The sequence below is a fragment of the Chiloscyllium plagiosum genome, unplaced genomic scaffold (genome assembly GCF_037043375.1).
Source record: "Chiloscyllium plagiosum isolate Xiang-an unplaced genomic scaffold, Cpla_swu_hap1 HiC_scaffold_48, whole genome shotgun sequence".
NCBI lineage: Eukaryota > Metazoa > Chordata > Chondrichthyes > Orectolobiformes > Hemiscylliidae > Chiloscyllium > Chiloscyllium plagiosum.
In genome coordinates this window covers 826,451-850,663 of record NW_028270186.1, presented here as the reverse complement: position 1 = coordinate 850,663, position 24,213 = coordinate 826,451, and the positions used below count along the sequence as shown (strand labels likewise).

At 42.7% G+C, this 24,213-nt stretch overlaps 1 protein-coding gene across 2 annotated transcripts; it reads left to right on the top strand.

Moving 5' to 3' along the window:
• The first annotated feature begins 4,025 nt into the window (after positions 1-4,025).
• Positions 4,026-16,648, top strand: aspdh (aspartate dehydrogenase domain containing). 2 transcript variants are annotated; one of them, XM_043681695.2, is made up of 8 exons: positions 4,026-4,123; positions 5,669-5,768; positions 6,513-6,657; positions 10,977-11,061; positions 13,103-13,252; positions 13,650-13,876; positions 14,423-14,580; positions 16,509-16,648. In XM_043681695.2, exons 2-8 carry the CDS (start codon positions 5,714-5,716, stop codon positions 16,544-16,546), a joined length of 858 nt encoding a protein of 285 aa, XP_043537630.2. In that variant the 5' UTR covers positions 4,026-4,123; positions 5,669-5,713; the 3' UTR covers positions 16,547-16,648. The 2 variants fall into 2 exon arrangements, with proteins under 2 accessions (XP_043537630.2, XP_043537631.2); XM_043681696.2 differs by having other exon boundaries at positions 4,092-4,128.
• The last annotated feature ends 7,565 nt before the right edge of the window (positions 16,649-24,213 follow it).

Here is a 24,213-nt window from a genome sequence, read left to right as displayed (position 1 = left end):
AATGCCATCCAGTCAATGCCACTCTTTGGCACTCAGCACTTCACTCATTCTGTGCCAATATATTTCTATTTTATGAATCGATCTGTTATAGGTTTAATTTATCCAATGCCTTTTGTAAGTTTGTTTATGTACATCGCCTGAATTCACTTCATTAACTCTCTCAGTTCTTTCATTGATTAACGTATTTAGCGAGATCAGACAAGATTGACCTTCTGTAAATCTCCTCTGCCTGTTCTTTACAGATATTGTACTAAGGTGAGAGACTCAGTAAATTGTGTATATACTCTCTCAGGTTTAGAGAATGGAAGCCAATCTCATTGGAATGTACAGGTCCCTTTATAACGTGTGTTTCATCAATGCAAATTTGCTGTAATGCAACTGACAAATTGGGGACACTGTTTTTACAGTGCGAATTGCTAAAATGTGTGTTGGTTTCTCAAGCACAGTTTTTCTATCACGTGGAGTTGCACAAGAACACAACCATTGCATTCTTGAAGAACTGACTGTACGAGAGTTCGTGGTGATGCTGCTCCTTTAACAAGGTTATGTTTTCCTTGTTTTTTTATTCAGGTGATCATAAAGTCAGAGGTTCTAATATGTCTGGGTTTACTCTATGACCTGCTTGTGAATGTTTTTCAGTCCTTCTTTTAAAACACTGGTGCAATGAAAGGGGAGTGGCCAGTTCTCCCAGTTCAGGGTTTGGTTTGGTTTGGTTTTAGCAAGCAGTCAGTTTTTGAGGCTGCTGGTCAAAGAAACAGCTCTGTGCTGATCCTTTCTCTCTCTGGCATCTCTCCGGTAATAACCTGTACTTGGTTTTACCTTTATTTGCCACGGGGGTGTTTAGGGGGATGTTGCAAGTATTTGGAACAGCATCATTGGGTTGCAATAGAGTCAACTGGATTTTCAAATAGTTATTCTAAATTCAGTTTTCTTTTGTTTATTTGTGAAATACATTCTGTTTTGTTTGAAACTGAGTGTTTGCGTCAGCTGCATCACACCTGCTTCAAACAACTTGCAAAGTTCGGGTCTGGATAACTTTCTTGAAATGTTTTGAGGGGGTCTGGTCTGGTCCATAACACAATGAAACACTTTTGTTTGCGAGTGGTACAGGCAGATCATAATAAGCAAGGACCATACAGATCATAGCGTGTTTAGACTGTCTGAGGCATGCAGGTTCCACTACACAGGAGATATGTAAAGCAAGATCAACAGTGTGAGAGACGATTTCGGTACAAACAATTGAGATGTGCATGACCCCAAAGTCTAAGGGGAATAGAGCCATAGGGGTAGGGTAAAACATGCTTCTCTATAATAAAGGACGAGACATCTGCTGCTACGGATTGATAAGACCACTCACATAGACAGAGTAGAAAAACAAGTCCTTGATTGATAAGACCACTAACTCTGACAGAGAAGAATAAGTCCTTGACTGATAAGACTACAGGGTAGAAAAACAACTCGGGAAACTGTTGCAGACTTTGTGAGAATGTGAACCTCGTGACTCTTTAGAGCTATAGAGGGGAGGGACTTGTACTGTATTTAATCAGAAACATTGTTAGCCTGGGGCGCCTTTTTCTCAGAAGGGTGCCCAACTCTGCAGACTTGCTAATAAAACTTTGTTTTCCTGAATTTGTCTAGAGCGATTATTGAGAAGCGATTTTCGTTTCTAACAAACAGTAATGAGATGAACATTATTTGAAGTTAGGATGTCCATTCATTAGTCTAATAATGGCAGGGAAGAAGCTGTTCTTGAACCTTTTAGTTCGTGTGTTCAAGCTTCTGTATCTTCTGCCTAATGGATGCTGTGTGTAGGATGCTGCAGACGGCAAGACCTGAAGAAATGTCATAGGTCTTCAAAAAAATTGTATCTTGTTTTATTTGCTTTGAAATGCATGTATTTATTCGCTCTAAAAATATTGAGGCAAGTGAAAAATTACCATTTGATTGACAGTCAGCAATCATCCAGTCCAGTATCGAGAAGTTTGTTGATCTTCCAGTCAATGATTTGATGTGATTTATTGTAGTCACGTGTACCTAAGTACAATGACAAGCTTTGTTTGCTAGCATTACAGGCAGATTTTAGTATTATGATGTGGAGGTCGAACCCCTCTGTTAATTAAACCAGACACCCAGAAAAGCTCGCCTTACCTCATAATTTGTTAAAATACAGGTGACAGAGAACTCCTAAATTCCACTGTTTAAAGAAAAATTTATTTTCTTAACTCTAATAGTGAACACTAAACAACAACTATTTACAAATTCAAGCCCCACTTTTCTTAACTACTTACTATCTGATTCCAACTCTATAAAGATAATATACTGTTCCAATAACACACTTACTAAACATTACATTTAACAAACCTCAAAACCACACAGTCTCTGGCTTCCTTGCTGTCTTCCGTCTTCCGGCTGGTGATCTCCCTGGGTCATCTTCTTTCTTTTTACTGTGAGTACATTGCACATCAAAAGGTATCTTTGATAGGAGTGTTTTCTCATTTCTTTGAGAGCGAGATGTTCAATGGACAGTTAGCTCACCGACTCTCCAGCAGTTGTTCACTGTTCGATAGCAGTTGCTCTCCCTCTAATGTTCAAAATACCGGGTTTATAATTTGATTGGTTTCTAGGTGTTGAAACAATAAAATTCAAATTCCATTGACTTCTGGTATGCTGGGCATAATATAAACGAATTGGTTAAATTCAAATTGTTGTCAATACAACAACTAAACCTCAGGTATCCATTGAACAGCCAAATGTTATATTTGGAACATCCCAACCTTTAGCTGGCAGCTGTGGCTGTATTTTAAATTCAGAAAAGCACTTTCTATCTTAAAGTGACCAGACATGCACTCAACCTGGCAACAATAGGAAGCAAGGACATAGAGATCAGAGGGTGCTCAGACAGAGTGAGGCATACAGGTTACACTGCACAGGGAGGTCACAATGCAAGATCAACATTAACGAGGTGAACATTATTTAAAATGAAAGAGTCCATTCAGCAGTCTAATAACGGCAGAGAAGAAGCTGTTCCTGAACCTATTGGTGTGGGTTCAAGCTTCTATACCTTTTGCCTGATGGAAGAGGTTGTAGGAGAAATTACTCGGGTGTAATGAGTCTTTGCTGATGTTGGCAGCCTTTCTGCAGCAGTGAGCCGTGTAAATGGAGGCCATGGGTGGAAGGTGGGCTTCCGTGATGGTCTGGGCTGTGCACACCGCCTTCTGTAGTTTCTTACGGTCCTGGGCAGATCAGTTGCTGTAGCAGGCCGTTATGTACATGGACAGTATGCTTTCCATGGTGTGTCTCTGAATGTTGACAGGGGTCCTGATGGACATGCCAAGTTTCCTGAGCCACCTGAGGAAGAAGAGGAAGAAGTTGTGCCTTCTTGACCGTCGTATCGACGTGGAAAGGCCTGGTCAGATTGTTGGTTATCATCACTCCTCGGAACCTGATGCTCTCCACCCCCTGAACCTCCGCTCTGTTGATGTAGATGGGAGCGTGTTCTCATCTTTTCTTTCTGAAGTCAATGATCAGTTCCTTTGTTTTGCCAACATTGAGAGAGAGAGGTTTCCATCATTGCATCACACCAAGCCCTCTATCTGTTTCCTATATTCTGACTCATCATTGTTTGATATCCAATCTACCATGTGGTGTCATCAGCAAACTTGAAGGTGAAGTTTGTTTGGAATTTAGCTGTACAGTTTTGGGAGGACAGTAGGGGGCTGGGAGCACATCCTTGGGGCGGGGGGGCTCCATTGTTGAGGATTATGGATGATAACAATGGATGGAGACAAGGAAGTGTGTGGATTGAGTGTGCACTGTGGGGAATGTGGGATGGTTGCGTGACAGAAAATTATGTACTACAATCTATGGGAATTGGGAATCTGTCAGAGAGGCTGCAAGCAGTCACTAAGGAGATGGTCAAAGAAAGATATGGGTATTGCTTTAAGCTGGATGGGGGCAGGCGATCAACAAGCAAATCATGTGACGAATCTTCTTTCACCATAACAATTTATGATTAACTCGCCAGGTGAAAGTCCACTTCTGTTCCAAGCCTCTATTTAGTTCCAGTGATTCTGAAAGAAACTGAGATTTTGAAGTCTAGGAAAATCAGGCTGATCTTTCATTGGTGAGGTTTGTGCTGGACAATCTGAGTGTTTTATGGCATACATTCTGTCAGCAGGTTCATTTGCAATCTGGTTGTGGTCTCAGCTTCACACTTCTGTCTAACTCTAACAAACCTTAACTCTCTTGTCAATGAAAAATCTGCACAACTCAAAATTGGCTTCATGGCAGGAGGCTGAGAGTGCTGGTCAAAGGGTGTTTTACGACTGGAGTTTAATTTAGATAAATGTGAGATGGTGCATTTTCGTAAGGCAAACCAGGCAGGACTTATTCAGTTAATGAAAGAGCACTGGGGAATGTTGCCGGACAGAGAACCTAGGGATGCAGGTGCATAGTTCCTTAAAAATAGAGTTGCAGGTAGACAGGGTGGTGAAGAAGGCATTTGGCATGCTTACCTTCTTTGGTCAGAACATTGAGTACAGGAGTTGGGATGTCATGTTGTGGCTGTACAGGACATTGATGAAGCCACTTTAGAATACTACATACAATTCTGGTTGCCCTTCTGCAGGAAAAATATTGTCAAACTTGAGAGGGTGCAGAAAAGATTTACAAAGATGTTGCCAGAGTTGGAGAATTTGAGCTATAGGGAGAGGCTGAATGGGCTGGCGCTATTTTCCCTGAAGTATTGGAGGCTGAGGGGTGACCTTATAGAGGTTTATAAAATCATGAGGGGCATGGGTGGAGTGAATAGGCCAGAGTCTTTTTCCCAGGGTAGGGGAGGCCAAAACTAGGAAGCATAGGTTGAAAGTAAGGGCAGGACTTTTGGACGGAATTCAAGGTAAAGAATTTTCACCCAGAGGACAGTGGGTAACTGGATCTCATTGCCTGAAAGACTGGTGAAGGCAGAAACGTTAGAAATGTTTAGATGAATACTTAAAAAGCGAAAACATACAAGGCTATGGACTAAATGCGAGGAAATGGGATTAGAGTAGATTGGTGTTTGATGAACATTGTGGTCATGATGGGCCAAAGGGATCACCTTTTGTGCTGTAAGACTCAGTGACTGTGTCTCAACCTTGACATTACAACACTAAAAGGTAATTATCAACATTCCCTCAAAGGTTCAATGCATATGGCATGCCAACTTATCTGGCATCTTAATTTTGTTGTGTGTGGCCCTGCATGTGCACAGCTTAGCAGAAACATTGGACTTGCAGTGGTAATGTAAGAGCCGAAGCTGTCAACTTATATACTGCAAGGTTGAACACACAACAATTGGGTGAAACCTTGTGAAGTGGTCTCCTGGCAGGTCTTGACCATATGGATCTGATAGCTACAGCAATCACTGGCCAGAGTGAACATGGCCTCCTCTGGCCTCTGTCTGCCACTGTTAACATAATGATCCCCTGTATCTGTTCAGACAACAGCCTGAACTGTCATTTTAGTTCAACACCATTGAATGGGACTCCCTCAACCAAGCTAACAGGACATTCTGGGACTTCAAAACAACAAATGTGAGACAGAATAGAGCTGCGTTTGCCTGGAAAGTGTGGCTGGACTTGGGGTAGATACAAAGTCCTTCCCATCATCCTGTGCCTGTGTCTTTCAGGAAAGTTGGTGAGCAGGAACTTCAGGAGTGGGATCAGACACTGCAATGGCCCACAAGAGGAAATCTCGCAGAATTGGAATCATTGGTTTCGGTCACTTAGGTAGGTCGAAAGAAAGAACAGTTTGCATTTTTAGACCATCTTTCACATTCTGAGAACTTCCCAAGGAATTTCACTGTCAATGAAGCTCTCATAGAATCATGTCAGTTAGTTTGAGCACAGCATGCTCCCAAAAACACAGAAGTAATAATGTTCACAAAAGCTCTTTTCTCGTAATGTTAATGAAGGAATAAATATGAGTCAGGCAGGATACCAGGCAAGTTGCTCTTCAAAAGAGTACTGTGGCACCTTTTCTATTTATCCAAGCAGCAGATAGAGTCTCAGTGAAACAACTCATCCAAAATACAGTACTTGTGACAGAGTCTGTGTTTTTTGGTTAGAGGAGGAAGATGCTGCATGTGCAGTGTTTCAGGTTTAGCCACTGCCTGAATATATTAGTTCACTTACTCAGTAGTACCCGTGTCCGCTTCCACTCACATTCAGCCTTCGCTCTGTCGATTCATGAGGTAAGTATTTTATATTGAAACGTCCCTTCCTGGCTGATCCCTGGCTCACACACTCAATTCCCGCTGCTGAAACAGCAATGTGATAATTCATATCTGCGTATGTAATGATGGTTCAAGGATCAATAAGTCCCCTGATAAATGGAACTACTCAATAGTGACTTTACCATGAAATCTCTGTTCAGCTGCTATTCAGGTGAAATCCAAAGGAAAAGACAGCAATGTGTCCTGATATTGAAGAGGAGTAGAAAAGGTCGAAATCTTCACTTTTCTTCATTTGCAGGTCAGTACCTGACAGAAATGATTGAGGAAAAGGGGCATCTGTATGGTCTTGAACTAGCTTTTGTGTGGAACAGAAATCAGGAGAAGATGGAAGGGAAAGTTCAAAAGGAAATGCAGCTGGAGGATCTCAGCATGTTTATTGAGCGGTGAGTGAGCTCATTTTCATGTGAAACGAATAATATAGCCCCGGTTGGAGTATTGTGGCCAGTTCTCTGCACATGCTTCCAGTAGGACATCTTAGACATTTACAAAATTTGCAAGAGATTCATGCAAATGAATGGGGGAGAGAGAGAGAAACAGAGGAGTTAAAAACATTGGATTAGCCAGATGGAAATTGATAGAACACTGGGTGAGGGAGAGAAGGAGTTTTCTGTGAGTGGTGCTGGAAAAGCTAAGCATAGGAGCAGTACCTTCGAGCCATAGAGTCATGCAGCATGGCCTACACTTGTATGCACCAATCATGCATCCCAGTTTGATCTAGTTCCCTTTTTCAGAACCATATCCTCTTCATAAACCCTGCATATTCATGACTCCAGCCAGAGGCCTTTCAAATGCTGTAATTCACACCACACTCTGCATGAAAATGTTACCTCTCAGGTCCTTTTTAAATCTTTCCCCTCTCACTTTAAACTGATACCCTCTAGTTTTGGGCTCCCCCACCCTGGGGAAAAGACCTTTGCTATTCACCCTATTCATGCCCCTCATGATTTTATGAACTTCTGTGAGGTTTCTATAAGGTAACTTTCAGGAACTATGAATCTGCACTCCAAGGTCTCTTTGTTCACCAGCACTCTCCAGGGCCTGACCATGAAGTGTAGAAGTCCTACCCTGGTTTACTTTTCCAAAGTGCAGCACCTCACAATTATCAAAATTAAACTCCATCTTCCATTCCTCGGGCCATTTGTCCTTCTGAACAAGGTTCTGCTGTACTCTCAGATAATCTTCTTCACCATACCACCTATATTTGTGTTATCTGCCAATTTACTGACTATACCTCCAATATTCACATCCACTTCAGTTATGTAAATGAAAAAAAGCAATGGATCCAGCACCAATCCTAGTGGCACCCCACTCGTCACAGTCTCCAGTCCAAACATTAACCCTCCACCACCAACCTCTGTCTCATACCTTCAACTCAATTTGTATCTAATTGGCTAGCTCCCCCTGGATCCCATATGATCTGACTTCACTAACGTGTCTATTATGTGGAACCTTGTTAAATGCTTTGTTGAAGTCCATATAGACAATGTCCATCGCTCTGCCTTCATCAATCTTCTTTGTCACCTCTTCAAAAAATTCAGTCAAGTTAGTCAGACACGATTTCCCACAACACAAAGCCATGCTGACTATCCCTAATCAGCCCTTGTGTTTCCAAATGCATATTTCCTGTTCCTCAGAATCTCCTCCAACAACTTACCCACTGCTGACATCAGGCTCACTGGTCTATAGTTCCCTAGCTTTTCCTTACAGGAAGGAGATCAAAATTGTATACAATATTCCAACAGTGGCCTAACCAATGTCCTGTACAGCCGTAACATGACTTTCCAACTCCTGTACTCAACACTCTGGCCAATAAAGGAAAGCATACAAAACGCCTTCTTCACTATCCTATCTACCTGTGACTCCACTTTCAAGGAGCTATGAACCTGCACTCCAAGGTCTCTTTGTTCAGTAACATTCACTCTGACCTTACCATTAAGTGTATAAGTACTTTTCCACATTAAACTCCATTTGCCACCTCTCAGCCCAGCTCTGCAGCTTATCCATGTCCCTCTGTAACCCACATCTTTTGACACTATCCACAACTCTACTGACCTTTGTGTCATCTGCAAATTTACTAACCCATCCTTCTACGCCTTCATCCAGGTCATTTATAAAAATGACAAAACAGCCGTATTACTTGTAACTGAACTCCAAGATGAACATTTCCCATCAACCACCATCTCCTGTCTTGTTTCAGCTTGTCAATTTCTGATCCAAACTGCTAAATCACCCTCAATCCCATGCCTCTGTATTTTGCGCAATAGCCTACCGTGGAGAACCTTGTCAAATGCCTTGCTGAAATCCATATGCACCACATCAACTGCTTTACCTTCATCTACCTGTTTTGTCACTTCTTGATGAACTCAATAAGGTTTGTGAGACATGACCTACGCTTCACAAAACTGTGTTGACTATCCCTAACCAACTTATTCATCTCTAGATGATTATAAATCCCATCTCTTATAACCCTTTCCAACACTTTACCCACAACCAAAGTAAAGTCCCCTTCTCTATAATTATCAGGGTTTTCTCTATTCCCCTACTTGAACAACGTTTAAGACTTGATAACGTTTGCTATCCTCCAATCTTCTGGCACTTTTCCTGTTGACGATGACATAAAGATCAAAGTCAAAGACTCTGCAATCTCCTCCTTGGCTTCCCAGAGAATCCTAGGATAAATCCCATCTGGCCCAGGGGACTTACCTATTTCCATATTTTCCAGAATTGCTAACACCTCCTCCTTGTGAACCTCAGTCCCATCTAGTCTAGTAGCCAGCATCTCAGTAGTCTCCTCGACAACATTATCTTTTTCCAGTGTGAATACTGACAAAAAAATATTCATTTAGCGCTTCCCCTATCTCCTCTGACTCCCCGCACAACTTCCCACTACTATCCTTGATTGGCCCTAATCTTACCCTCGTCATTCTTTTATTCCTGATACACTGATAGAAAGCTTTAGGGTTTTCCTTGATCCTACCTGCCAAAGACTTCTTCTCATGTCCCCTCATGGCTCTCCTTCACTCTCTCTTTGGGTCTTTCCAGGCTAACTTGTAACTCTCATGTGCCCTAACTGAGCGTTCACGTCTCATCCTAACATAAGCCTTCTTCTTCCTCTTGACAAGAGCTTCAACTTCTTTATTAAACCACGGCTCCCTTGCTCGACAACTTCCTCCCTGCCTGACAGGTACATAATTATCAAGGACCCGTAGTAGCTATTCCTTGAAAAAGCTCCATATTTCAATTGTGCCCATCCCCTGCAGTTTCCTTCCCCATCCTGTGCATCCTAAGTCTTACCTAATCGCATCATAATTGCCTTTCTCCCAGCAATAACTCTTGTCCCGCGTTATATACCGATCCCTTTCCCTCACTAAAGTAAACATAACCAAATTGTGGTCACTATCACCAAAGTGCTTATCTACCTCCAAGTCTAACACCTGGCCGGGTTCATTACCCAGTACCAAATCCAATGTGGCTCTGCCCCTTGTTGTCTGTCTACATACTGTGTCAGGAAACCATCCTGCACACATTGGACAAAAACTGACCTATCTAAAGTACTCGAACTATGACAACTACCCCATGTCACTCTTGCTCCTATCAAGAATCATCTTTGCTATCCTTTCCTCTGCATTTCTATTTGGAGGCCTATAGAAAGCTCCCAACAGGGTGACCTCTCCTTTCCTGTTTCTAACCTCAGCTCACACTACCTCAGTGGATGAGTCCTCAAATGTCCTTTCTGCCACCGTAATACTGTCCTTGACTAACAATGCGACACCACCCCCCCCCCTCCCTCTTTTGTCTTCTTTCCATTTCTTACTGAAATATCCAAATCCCCGAATCTGCAACAACCATTCCTGTCCCTACTCTCCCCATATCTTTGAAATGGCCCCAACATTGAAATCCCAGGCACCAGCCCATGCTGCACGTTCACCCACCTTTTGCCGGATGCTCCTGGTGTTGAAGTAGAGACACTTTAAACCAACTTCTTGCTTGTCAGTGCCTTCTTTTGACCTTGAAACCTTATTTCTGACCTCACTACTCTAACCTCCTATATACTGGAACTACAAGTTAGGTTCCCATCCCACTGCTGAATTACTTTAAACCCTCCCAAAGAGCATTAGCATATTTCCCACTAAGGATATTGGTATCTTTCTGGTTCAGGTGAAGACCACCTTCCTCAGAAAGAGCCCTAATTATCCAGGAATCTGAAATCCTCCCTCATGCACTATCCCTGTAGCCCACATATTCAACTCCTCTCTCTCCATATTCCTGGCCTCTCTAGCACATGGCACGGGCAACAAACCAGAGATAACAACTCTGTTTGTTCTCGTTCACAGCTTCCACCCTAGCTCCCTGAATTTAACTTTTTGATCAGTTCTATCTTTTTTCATACTGAATTTAAAACCAGTAGAATTGGACTGAGTGAGGCCCTGAGATGTTGAATGTATCTCCAGGTCAACCAACCAAGAGCATTCTGTTCTCAGTCCCCAGAAAAAGATGGGACATGGGTGTCCCTTGTTCTGATGGGATTTGTGTTGTGACATTATAGACTGTTATTGTTTCCCTCTGCCCTGCTCCAAGGTTCTTCCCTGCACAGTGAATTTTCCCTTGTTAATGGGAAAAGCCAGTGATGAAGCAGTTTGCAGTTTGATGATTTTCCCATTTTTCCCTTGGATGACGGTTATTAGCTGTTTCTTTTCCCCAGACGTGCTGACCTCATTGTGGAAGTAGCTCATCCTCAGATAATAAAGGACTACGGTGAAGAGTTTCTGAAACATGCGGATTGTATGGTATGTTTGCCTTTCCAATTCACCCATATCTGTCACTTGTGCCAATTGGACACAAACCAAAACTAGATCATTCTGTGAGTGAAGGCCAGGCTGGGAAGGGAGATAGAATCATAGAATTTTACAGCACAGAAGGAGACCATTCAATCCATTGTGTCTGTACCAGGGCCCAAAAGAGTAACCCAGCTCATCTAACTCACCAGCCCTGTCTCCATAGCCCTCTAACTTCATCACTTTCAAATATATATTCTTCTCTCTTTTGAAACCTCTGGTAGAGTCCACCTCCACCACTCTCCCCAGCAGTGCATTCCAAATCCTGAGTAAAGAGGTTTCTCCTTATTTCACTCCTAGCTCTCTTGCTGACAGTCTTGAATCTGTGACCCTTAGTTACTGACACAAGATCATAAGACATAGGCGTGGAAGTTAGGCCACTCAGGCCATCAAGTCTGCTCCACCACTCAATCATGGCTGATAATTTTCTCATCCTCGTTCCCCCACCTTCTTCCTGTAACTCTTGATCCCCTTAAAAATCAAGAACCTATCTATCTCTCTCTTAAATACATTCAATGACCTGGCCTCCACAACCTTATGTGGAAGTGAATTCCATAGATTCACCACTCTCTGGCTGAATACGTTTCTCCTTATTTCTGTTTGAAAAGAACTTCCCTTTACTCTAAGGTCATGCCTTTAGGTCCTAGTCTGTCCTACTAATGGAAACATCTTTCCAACATCCACTCTGGCCAGGCCATTCTGTAAGTTTCAATTACATCCCCCCCATCCTTCTAAACTCCATCGGGTGCAGGTCCAGAGCTCTCAAACGTTCCTCATACATTAAGCCTTTCATTCCTGGAACCAATCTCATGAACCTCCTCTCAACATGCTCCAGTGACAGTCCATCTTTGCTGAGATATGGGGCCCAAATCTGTGCACAATACTCCAAATGTGGTCTGACCAGAGCCTTATAGAGCCTCAGAAGTACATCCCTGCTTTAATATTCAGGATATCCTTCTTCACTCTGTCAAAATTGTTCATAATTTTGAACACCTCAATAAATATTTCTTAATTTGTTTACTAAATGCAGTTTACTAGAAAAAAATGTAATTCTTTTTCTGTTTGTATCTCATTGAAAACCTTAGATCCCATTCCATAAAGAACAACTCATGGATAACAACAACAACTTAAAGATCTTTAACAAAGAAACATTGCAAATCACTTAACAAGGGCAGGATCAAGAAAAGACACTGAATTAAAAATGGAGAAGTTCAGCAGGGCAACCCAACATGGTGGGAGTTTCCAAGGAGAAAAATGAGGTGAAGAGAAGAAGAAGCTTTCAGGGAAACAATTCCAGACAGTGCATTCAAAGGTGACATGGCTGTCCATTATACGGGGAGGGGGGAGTAGGCCTCCTGAAGGCAAGAGCCTTTGTTTGAATCCCAGTGACACTGTTAACACCCAGGGATTGGACTGAGGCTCCCTGTTGGATACTTTCAGCCATTACATGGCAATGACCACCCCATCCAAATCAGACCAGTTCAACTTGAGGCCAAAAGGGTGACAGATTTGGCAAGTGATATCTTACTGCAGAGGGTAAATAGCGAATGATCGTTGTCCCAGTTCAGAATCTGTACTGACAGGGTATTTCCTGATTCTACTGGAGCAATGGGAATGCAACTTCGAAAGAACGTTTCCACCCAGGCAGTTATGAGAACTGGGAATGTCACACAACAATTTTATCAGTGAGAAAATAACAACACACAGGAATTAGACAGATAGTGAACTGTGGTACAGGCTCACCAAGCTGAGTGGTCTCATTCTGTACTCTAAATTCTATCTTTCAAGAATAAGACTTCAAAGAAAACAGCTTGCACCTTCCAATCTCACAAACTAAACAGTTAAAAAGACTCTCTTCTCGCCCAGGCACTGAGAAATTTCAACACATGAGAGACTGTAGTTGGGATATTCCCACTTGGTGGGGTGTCCCAGGTGCCGATTGATTGCATTTCCCAATGCTTTCCACACTGGAATAATGCATTATACCCCACAGGTTGGTTCTCCAACTGCATTTGCTGAACTGGGAGTCGAAACTAAATGTCGAGAGGCAGCAAGCAGATATGGACACACCTTATACATACCCAGTGGGGCCCTCTGGGGGGCAGAGGATATCCAGAAAATGGCTTACAGAGGAACCCTGAAGGTGAGAGCACTAGTGGTCTACAGGAACTAGATATTGTTTCTCAGTGGGGTCAAAGAACAGTTGACATTTGCTGATCTTTCTAAAGTGTAACTTTAAGTTCCTGAGTCACTCAGAACTCCAGCAGCAGTTCTGATCACAGCAAGTTACAAGGTGTGAAGCATATCAGAGGGAACTGAAGGAACTAATTGGAAGATGGTGACAATCTGAACATAGAGATTCAGAGTAACGTGTGTTACATGTGGAGTGTGTGTGTAGAGGTGGACGTTCAAAGGGACCTCTATGCCTGTTACATCAAGTTGGAAAAGGGTCTGTTTGTACTGCACTGAAGTAAAAGGATGGTTTGGCAGGACGGAATGGGCAAGTCTAACTGGTAGTTGACCTTTGCCCATCCCTACAGGGTCTGAAGGTGACAATGAGCAAACATCCAGACAGCTTCAAACTGCGAGGTCACCTCCAGGAGCTGAAGGAAAGCACGAAGGGCCAGCGGGTTGTGCTGTACGATGGGCCAGTGAGGAACCTGTGTGACCTTGCACCGAACAATGTCAACACCATGGCTGCTGCAGCCATGGCCGGACACACTCTGGGCTTTGACCATGTGCAAGGCAGCCTGGTGGCTGATCCTGAGTAGGTACCTTTTGCATTATCAAACATTCATTCCAAGACATGGGAGCCAAGCTGACCTTTCAGAAAGACTCAGGGTTGTTGCTAATGAAGTAGGTTACACAGAAACAGCCAGAAGTTAGTCCTCAAAATAATAGGATTTGCACCATTACGAGCAGATAGTCAAATCTGAATGAATCTGTGGGATTCTTGACCATGGAAGAGATAATGAAGGTGGGTTGGTAAGTGTGTGCAATGCTGAGGGAGACACATTTTTAATCAATAAGGGTATCGAGGATTATCAGAAAAAGGTGGGAAAGGTGGAGTGGAGGATTATCAGATCAGCTGTGACCTCACTGAATGCAGAGCAGACTTGATGGGCTGATGGCCTAATTCTGCTCCTATGTCTGATGGTATAAGTCTAACCTGGAACCAATACTTTAGGTCCGGAACAGGATACAGTTTTGAATATGATGCCTGACCTGAACTGGTCACTGTATTCAAAAGATTTTCAAATGTCTTTTGAATGAGTTTCTATTATAAGTTGAAATTTGCTGTCTGACTCTGCAGCCTATTGAATTTTCACATTGTGGATATTGAAGTAACTGGTCCAGTAGACAAGTCCTCAGGCCATGAATTTACAGTCAAGACAAGCCGGAGGAACCCAGCCCCTGTGGGGGAAGTGACAGGCATGGCTACTTACACTTCATTCTGGAGCAGTGTGCTTAGTAAGTGCAAGATTGCAAATTACTCTCCGACCTTTGCTCAAACACAGGTCAAGCAGCTTAATGTCTCCTTAATTCTTTTACTAGCTTGTGGAAGACCTGATGTTCTGAGAAAGTGTAAAGTGAGTCACATTTATGCAGTACATGCTCATACATCAAAATATATCAAACTATATAACAGGCAATAAAGAACTTTTTGATTTGTAATGATTGTTTCATATAAGTAAACATCTGATAAATGAACCTTCAGGATGTTAGATTGGAACAAATTCCTTGAAGGACTCAAAGAATCAGATTCTATCTGAACTCTTAAAAATTGGACACTTGGTTTAAGAGAACAAAACTTGCAGAGATCCAGGAAAAGAGCTAGTCAGCGCAGGCGTAGTGGGTCAAAGTGCCTGTTCTTTGTTTTTTCATTGAGCTGGCATGAGAATGACTGACCAAATTGTGTGTTGCAAGGACATAAGAACTAGGAGCAGGAGGAAGCCATCTGGCCCGTCGAGCCTAATCTGCCATTCAATAAGATCATGGCTGATCTTTTTGTGGATTCAACTCCACTTATCCGCACTCTCACTGTAACCCTTAATTCCTTTACTGTTCAAATATCAAGCTTTGTCTTAAAAACATTCAAGAAGGTAGTCTCAACTGCTCCACCGGGCAGGGAATTCCACAGATTCACAACCCTTTGGGTGAAGAAGTTCCTCGACTTTCTGCCAAAGTAATTATGAGTCCAGTCAGGCCTCCTTTCTGAGAATTATTTGTCTGTAAATGACTTGTGTCTCCATGGGATGGTGCACTGTTCTGAGCAGATGCTGCCCTCTCCTGGATTTCTGTTGAGCTTACAACACTCAGGTTTTTAAAAGCCGATTTTGGGAAATATGAAATCAGAAGACATTTCAAAAGAATTGTAGGAGACAGGATTCCGAGGAGATTTACCAGAATGCTTGCTGTGCTGGAGAGGCTGTGCTATGAGGAAAGATTGGAGTGTCTCGGATTGTTTCCCTTGGAGCAGCGGAGGTTGAGAGGGAACCTGATAGATGTAGAAGATTATGAGGGGCAAAGATAGAGTGAATGGGATGGCGCTTTTTCCATCAGGACAGGAGTCAGTAACCAAGGGCATGGATTTAAGGAAAGAGATGGAAGGCTAAGAGGAAAGTTGAGGAGAAATATTTTCACTCAGAGGACAGCAAGAGTCTGGAATTTGCTGCCTGAAAGAGTAGTCATTCAGAAACTCTGTGAAAATGAAGCAGTGTTCAGATTTTCACTTTTTGCTCTGGCAACTATGACAATAGAGGCCAAAACCTGGAAACTAGGATGAACATCATTAGGTCTTTGTTAGACACGATGGGCTAAATGGGAGAAAGTGAGGACTGCAGATGCTGGAGATCAGAGTCAAAAGGTGTGGGTGCTGGAAAAGCACAGCAGATCAGGCAGCATCCCAGGAGCAGGAGAGTCAATATTTCAAGCAGGAAGAATTCACTATTTCATCATTTCTGATGAAGAGGTTATGTTCGAAACATGGACTGTCCTGCTCTTCAGATTCTGCCTGATATGATGGGCTGAATGGCTTCCCTTTTGCTGTAAATGCTCTTTGAGTATTATAACTGGCATGATTTATCGGTTGATGGAGAAAATGAATAGTTCAGAGTCTAAACATAGGCCGAGTGAGAGCTGGCCAGAATTCAGCATCTTAGTTTGTTCCATGTCCATAAACCAAATTGAGGAAAGACTGGGAAGCCTACAGGAATATACTGGTCCAAACATGAATTATTAAAAAGCATTCTTCCTCTTAGCCATTGTCATCTCTGAGCATGAACAGAAACATAGCTTACTTGAAAATTGCACTTGAGTGATTATTTACTTTGATCTGTTGTTGAATCACTAACATTTTCCACCTCCCCCCCCCCCCCCCCCAATCACCCTTTCTTTAGACTGTAAAGGTCATGGAGGCAAACTCTTTCTTTGTTGAGGAGTCATCCAGTTTGGCTGTGCTGAGGAACAGAGCCATCCATTCAGGTCCTCAGAGGTATAACTGTCTTGCAAAATTATAATAAACTGCATCTGCAAACTATTTTTCACTTTGTGTTTACTTAGATTTGTTGTACAGCAGCATATGTTTCAGAGCCTAAATATGGGCAGGTGGTATCCCTGAGTTTGGTGAAACAATAGGGATTGGTCCTCAACTAGCTGGGAGATACTAGTCACTGTTGCAGGGGCACAGGGATTTGAATTAAAAGCAATTCTCAGTGAGTTAAGCCATGAAACTACCATTGACTGTCATAATTTTGATAATGTCCTTGAGGGATAGAAATCTGCTGTCCTTAAACAATCTAGTTTACATGTCACTCCATACCCACAGTAATGTGTTGCCTTAATCTGTCCTCGGAAGGGATGTGATAGTGAGACTCTCAGGTAACTCGTCGGTGGGCTGGGGTAATGGAGCAACTTACAGGAGGGACAGAAACAGGTTCTAAAGGCTCAGAGGTAATCATTATAATTTTTGAAAACTGGGGCACGCTAGGAACATTATTGTTGATCTGTCATTGGTGACCACAGCTACTTTTCACTTGCATATTTGAGGAGAATCGCACATGTTCCAGCTTCCAGCCTCCTAATAACCAAATAATAATATTTCTTGAGGAATGCATTTTACTTAAGAAGCCAGGGATACCTGTCCAAGAACAGAAAATGGTGCAAAGTCTCTCAGATGTAATAATGCCCTGTCTCGATTAAGTTCTTGTGAGTCAAAGCTGAGATTCACGTCCATTCTGATTCATTAGTTTGGGGAACGGACAGACGGGCAGTTCTGTAGCTGCAGACGTGTCTGTTGAATGCCGTGTTGGCTCCCTGGTACCTGAGTCAGGGATGTCACTGAGCAGCTGCAGGACATTTTGAAGGGGTGGGTGACAAAACAGAAGCCTGGTACACATCAGTGCCAACGATATAGGCAGAATAAATGATGAGATCTTGCATGAAGAGTTTAGGGAGCTAGGCAGTGTATTAAAAATAGTATCTCAAACGGTGGAATCTTTCGATGACTCTGGGTGCCACATATTAGTGAGGACAGAAATGGGGCAATATGGCAAATAAATGCATTGCTCAAGGGTTTGTGCAGGAGAGGGGGTTGCAGATTCTGGGTCACTGGGACTGTTTCTGGGGAAGATGGAACCCAAGCAGGTAGGATGGTCTACACCTGAACCAGAATGTGACCAACATCCTTACGGATGGGTTTCCTACTGCGAGTGGTTTTCAATAGTTTGACGGAGGAAGGGGACACAGAGTGTACATCCAATAGGGACACAGCTTAATTTAGTGAAGGAATCAAGGCAAGGGGAGTTCAGCTCTGTTGAGTTTCAAGGGAGTAAGGTGAGATAGATGGCCTCTACTTTAATGCTATGAGTATTATAGGTAACCATGAGGTGGAGGTGGGTGGACAAAGTCAGAAGACACACGACGCCAGGTTATAGTCCAACAGATTTATTTGCAATCACAAGTTTTCAGAGCACTACTCCTTTGTCAGGTGAAGTGGAGGGAAGTGCAAGGCACAGAATTTATAGGCAGAAAGATCATTGCAAGATAATTCCAGGTAATTCAGAGTGTCAAAAGACAGTACAAGTGGTGTGAGTGGAGTGTCGACAGGCTGAATTAGATTAGATGGGATTGCAGGAAAAAGTGAGGACTGCAGATGCTGGAGATCAGAGCTGAAAATGTGTTGATGGAAAAGCCCATGAAGAAGGGCTTATGCCCGAAACATCGATTCTCCTGTTCCTTGGACGCTGCCTGACCTGCTGCGCTTTTCCAGCAACACATTTTCAGCTAGATGGGATTGCAGTTGACAAAGAGGAGGTTTTAACAATTTTTGAAGATCTGAAAATAGGTAAGACCCCCTCGTCTGGATGGGATTTATCCTTGGATTCTCTGGAAAGCCAGGGAGGAGATTGCAGAGACTTTGGTGTCGATCTTTATGTCATCATTGTCAACAGGAATAGTGCCAGAAGACTGGAGTGTTGTTCCCTTGTTTAAGAAGGGGAGTCAAGACAATCCTGGTAATTGCAGGTCAGTGAGCCTTACTTGGGTTATCAGTAAGGTGTTGGAAAAGGTTATAAGAGATAGGATTTATAATCATCTGGAAATGAATAATTTGATGAGGAATTGTCAACACAGTTTTGTGAAGGGTAGGTCTTGCCTCACAAACCTTGCTGAGTTCAGCAAGAAGGTGACAAAACTGGTGGATGAAGGTAAAGTAGTTGATGTGGTGTATAGGGACTTCAGTAAGGCATTTGACAAGGTTCCACACAGTAGGCTATTGCACAAAATACGGAGTTTCGGGATTGAAGGTGATTTAGCGGTTTGGATCAGAAATTGACTAGCTGAAAGAAGACAGAGGGTGGTGGTTGTTGGGAAATATTCATCCTGGAGTTCAGTTACTAGTGGTGTGCTGCAAGGATCTGTTTTGGGGCGACTGCTGTTTGCCATTTTTATAAATGATCACGATGAGGGCATAGAAGTACAGGTTAGTAAATTTGCAGACGACACTAAGATAGGCAGAGTTGTGGATAGTGCCGAAAGATGTTGCAGGTTAAAGAGGGACATAGATAAGTTGCAGAGTTGGGCTGAGAAGTGGCAAATGGAGTTTAATGCAGAAAAGTGTGAGGTGGTTCATTTTGGAAGAAGTAACAGGAACGCAGAGTACTGGGCTAATGGTAAGATTCTTGACAGTGTAGATGAACAGAGAGATCTCGGTGTCCAGGTGCATAAATCCCTCAAAGTTGCCACCCAGGTTGATAGGGTTGTTAAGAAGGCATATGGTGTTTTAGCGTTTATTGGTAGGGGGATTGAGTTTCGGAGGCACAAAGTTATGCTCCAGCTGTACAAGACACTGGTAAGGCCACACCTGGAGTGTTGTGTACAATTCTGGTCACCATATTACAAAAAGAGTGTGGAAACTTTGGAAAGGGTGCAGGGAAGATTTATTAGGTATGGAAGGAAGGTCTTAAGGAGAAAGGCTGAGGGAACTGAGGCTGTTTTCATTGAATAGAAGAAGGTTGAGAGGTGACTTAATTGAGAAGAATAGGATAATCAGAGGGTTAGATCGGGTGGACAGCGAGAGCCTTTTTCCTCGGATGGTGATGGCTAATACAAGGGGATATAGCTTTAAATTGACAGGTGATAGGTTTAGGACAAACATTAGGGGTAGTTCCTTTACTCAGAGAGAGTAGGGGCGTGGAATGGCCTGCCTGCAACAGTAGTCGACTTGCAGACATTAAGGGCATTTAAATTGGCATTGGGCATACATATGGATAATAATGAAATGGTGTAGGTTAAATGGACATCAGATTAATTTTACGGGTCGGTGCAACATCAAGGGCCGAAGGGCCTGTACTGTGCTGTAACATTCTATGTTCTATGAATAGCAAGTAAAGGGCTGATCTATGATCTGATTAATTGAGGCAGAGAGATAATTACATAAAATCAATAATAAGATGGTGATAGAGACAGACCAAATGGCTGGAATAACATGATATGTATAAGAGTCACATGATGAGGGTCTAACCAAAGTAACAAGTAACCCAAAACTGTACAAATTAATAAAGGTAGAGAGACCATAACAAGTTATCAAGGTGATGGTGTCAAGGAAGATTTTATAATCAAAGGATAGTACGGTGGGGTTAAATGAAGTGCACCATGAACCCAAGATCATAGTTAAAGCCTGAGATTTCAAATAAACCTGGTGGACTATGACCTTGTGACTTCTGACTTTGTTATAGGCAAGACAGTTGAGTTAAGGGTGTGGATTGACACATGGAATTGTGATGTTGCCAACACAGAGACGAGGTTGAGGGTGGGGCAGGACTGGCAACTCAACATTCTAGGATGTAGGATCTTCAGGCAGGACAAGGGAGGATGTGAAAGAGAAGGTAATGTAGAGTCAGTTAGTGTAGAAATGGGGGATAGTATCTTGGAAGGGTCTTCAAATAAGAATTTGTGGGTCAACTTAGGAAGAAAAAGGAAGCAGTCACATTATTGGGAGTGTGTTACAGTCAGGAGCCAATAGAGAAGCAGCTACATCAACATTTCATTGAGGTGTACAGTAGGGGATTTCAACTTCCCTAACATTAATGGGATAAAAGTAATGTAAAGGGTTTAGAAGGTGTTTGTAGTGGTAGTGGGGGAGCTTTTTGTTATAACAACTACAACACAATAAATTGTAAATTTGTTAAGGAAAAATAAAAAATGGTCTGCTTTTCGGGTTAGAGGGAGACAAATTGTATTGAAATAAGGCAAGATCTAGCCAAAGTAGCTACCTGTGGGTAAATCTATACCAGTGGTGAAAATACAGGTCTAACATGTTCCCTTTCGTGTGAAAATGCAACAGTAACACACTCAGAGAACCCTGAATGTCGAGGTTTATTCAGGACTCAATAAGAAGGAAAAGAAAGGCTTTTGATAGGCTCAAAGGAGCAATTCAATGGAGGCCCTAGTGGAGTATAGAAATTGCAGTGGCATTCTTAAGAAAGCAATTAGGAGCATAAAGACAGGGCATAAAAAAAACACTGGTGGGCAAGATTAGGGAGAATCCCAGGAGTTTCTACAAGTATCTCATGGGGACAAAGGATACCAGGGAAAGAATAGGGCCCATGTGGGACCATGGGAACGAGGTGTGCATGGACCTAGAAGACTTAAGCGGGATATTAAATGAGCATTTCACATTTGTCTTCACTTGAGAGAAGGAGCATGTCGGTCCACAATTCAAGAAGATGATTGACTGTGAGGTTCTTGAGCAGTTTGATAGAGGGAGTGAGGAGACATTGCAGATTTTGGCAGGTTTAAAAATGGGCAAAAGCCCAGGTCTGGATGAGTTGTGTCGCAGACTGCTATGGGAGATGAAAGAAGAAATTACAGAACCTTCACTGAAAATTTTAATTTCTCTCTGGCCACAGGATAAGAAGGATGGTTAATGTGGTTCCACTTTTTAAGAAGGGTGGTCGAAATAATACACAAGTGAGTCACACATCAATGCTAGGGAAACATGGAGAAAATTCTGGAGGAAACATCTCTTCTCCATTTAGAGAGGCAAGATTTGATCAGGGATACTCCGCATGGATTTATCAGAGGAAGTCATGCTGAATAATATTGATTGAATGTTTTTGATAAGGTGACCAGGTGTGTCGATGAGGTTAGTGCAATTGGTGTACTTTATGTAGATTTCATTGAGGCCTTTGACAAGGCCCCACATGGAAGTCTGATTAAAACAAAAATAAAAGCATATGCGATCCAGGGTATCTTGGCATTGAATCAAAACTTGGCTTCGTGGCAGGAGGCAGAAGGTGGTAGTAGAAGGCTGTTTGTGTGACTGGAACCAGTATCTAGATGATGTACCACAGGGATTAGTGCAAAGTCCATTACTGTTTGTGGGATTTCTAAATAATATAGATGAGAATGTGGAGGGGATGATACGCAAGTTTATGAATGACACAAAGTTTGGCTGGGTGGTTGACAGAGGAAGAAGGTCTCAGGTTACAGGAGGGTATCAATGTGTTTGGTCAGATCGGCAGATGGAATGAACTCTGGGAAATGTGAGAGTACTCCCATGCACTTTGGAAGACTTAACAAAACAAGAGTACTCAATGAATGGCAGTACACTAGAAAGCTCAGAGGAACAGGAATCTTGAGTTACCTGCCCACAGAAGGACTGGCTAACAATTTAGTTAAGAAAGGATGCACGACACTTGACAACCTTTTCAACCGGGGGGGGAGCAACTTTCAGGGATTCAATGGATACTGAGATCTCTCTGCTCATCTACACCACCAAGAATCTTACCATTAGCCCAGTACTCTGTATTCCTGTTGCTCCTTCCAAAGTGAATCACCTCACACTTTTCCTCTAATTAAAGTCCATTTGCTACCTCTGAGCTCAGCTCTGCAGCTTATCTATGTCCCCCAAAACTTACAACATCCTTCGGCACTATCCACAACTCTAATGACCTTAGTGTCATTTGAAATTTACTCCGAGAAGTGAGACATTGCTCTCACCCAATGCACTGACCCTTCTTGGCTTCTACACTTTCCTACTCATTCACTGGGAACACTTCGTCACGTCTCCTGCTCATGTGTCACTCTTCATCATTGTTGTCATACTGAGTCCCTCCCTCATTTCAGGAAAAATTGGCTCATCCCCTAAAATGATGCCTGTACCACAATCTGACCGATGTAGCTGTAATCCTTGGACTGGTTGCACTTGACCTGCAAGACTGACCAAAACCGCATCTCTGACTTTTGACTAGGATGGATGATTTCAAGTCAAGGAGGCATACCTTTAAGGTGAGAGGAAGGAGATTTTTTTAAAAAATGAGAGGTAATTTTTTTTTATACAGTGGTTGGTGTGTGGAATGAACTGCCAGAGGAAGTGGTGGATGCAGGTACAGTCATAACATTTAAGAAACATTTAGAAAAGTCCATGAATAAGAAATGTTGGAGGGATATGGACGAAACACAGGCAGATGTGATTAGTTTAGTTTGTGATTATGGTCAGAATGGAATGGTTAGACCAAAAAGTCTGTTTCCATGCTGAATGACTTTATGATTCAATGACTGTAGATCCCTTTCATTCCACTGAGGACCATTCCCCTTTGAATTTCACTCATGGTCATTCAATTGAAGCACATGCTGCATAAATTGCTGGCACAATCGGTCAGTGTGATATTGACATGGCACAGTGACATACAGCAACCTTTCCAACCTCTTGACTGCTCCAACCCATGAAAAGCTGTGTGCTTCTATCTCTCGCTGCACTGAAAAGCAAAGACAACCACAAAGCATAACAACCTCCCAAGGGCAAAGTAAGCACTAAGACATGAAATGAAGAGTGAGAATTTGCTTCCTGTACAAATCATGCAATGCATACATCTGTCTGTGTGTATGCAGTGACCTGGCAGAATATGCAAGCCACAAGTACCACTGAACCCCACAGTGATGTTCTGACAGAGTGAAGAGGTGTGAGAGCTGGTCTGCTGGCAGCCATGGTGAGGCTGCTGGTTTGCTGGTGCCTACTTGCATAGCCAAAGTGTCAAGGAGGACAGTGTCCACAGAGCAGCAGGGTGCTGTGGTGTAGTTATCTAAACCAAGAGGAGTTGCAAGCAGCAAGCTGCTGCCACTGCCACCCTGACGTTCATGTTGGGAATGAGACGGTCTCACTTCTCAGGAAAAGACAGGACAGTTGGGAATGGAGTTGAAACAAGGCGGGAATGATTGGGTTAAGAATTACCTGCCAATACATAGAAGTAAAGTCGACTCTGCTTATCAGGGGACTTCTGAACTTGGCATTTAAACCGAAAGGGGACATTTGGAAATGTTTTTTTGATGTCAAGGTTGTGAATTTTACAATGTTGTCATGTTTTCCCACGTTTCATATTATTGCCAAATGCACATGAGGGAATGGAGAATTCATCTCAGTGTTTTAGTCGCTTGAGCATCTCAGTGGATGGCTCACATAAGTCAGGGGAAGGAATGAGGGAGCACTCAGTTGTATAAATCACAGTGAATACGCAAGAGGTATTCTCAACAGTCCTGCACACTTGGACTGGACATTAATGAGCAGACAGCAGCTCCACTTCTGAGAACACACAAAAACAATAC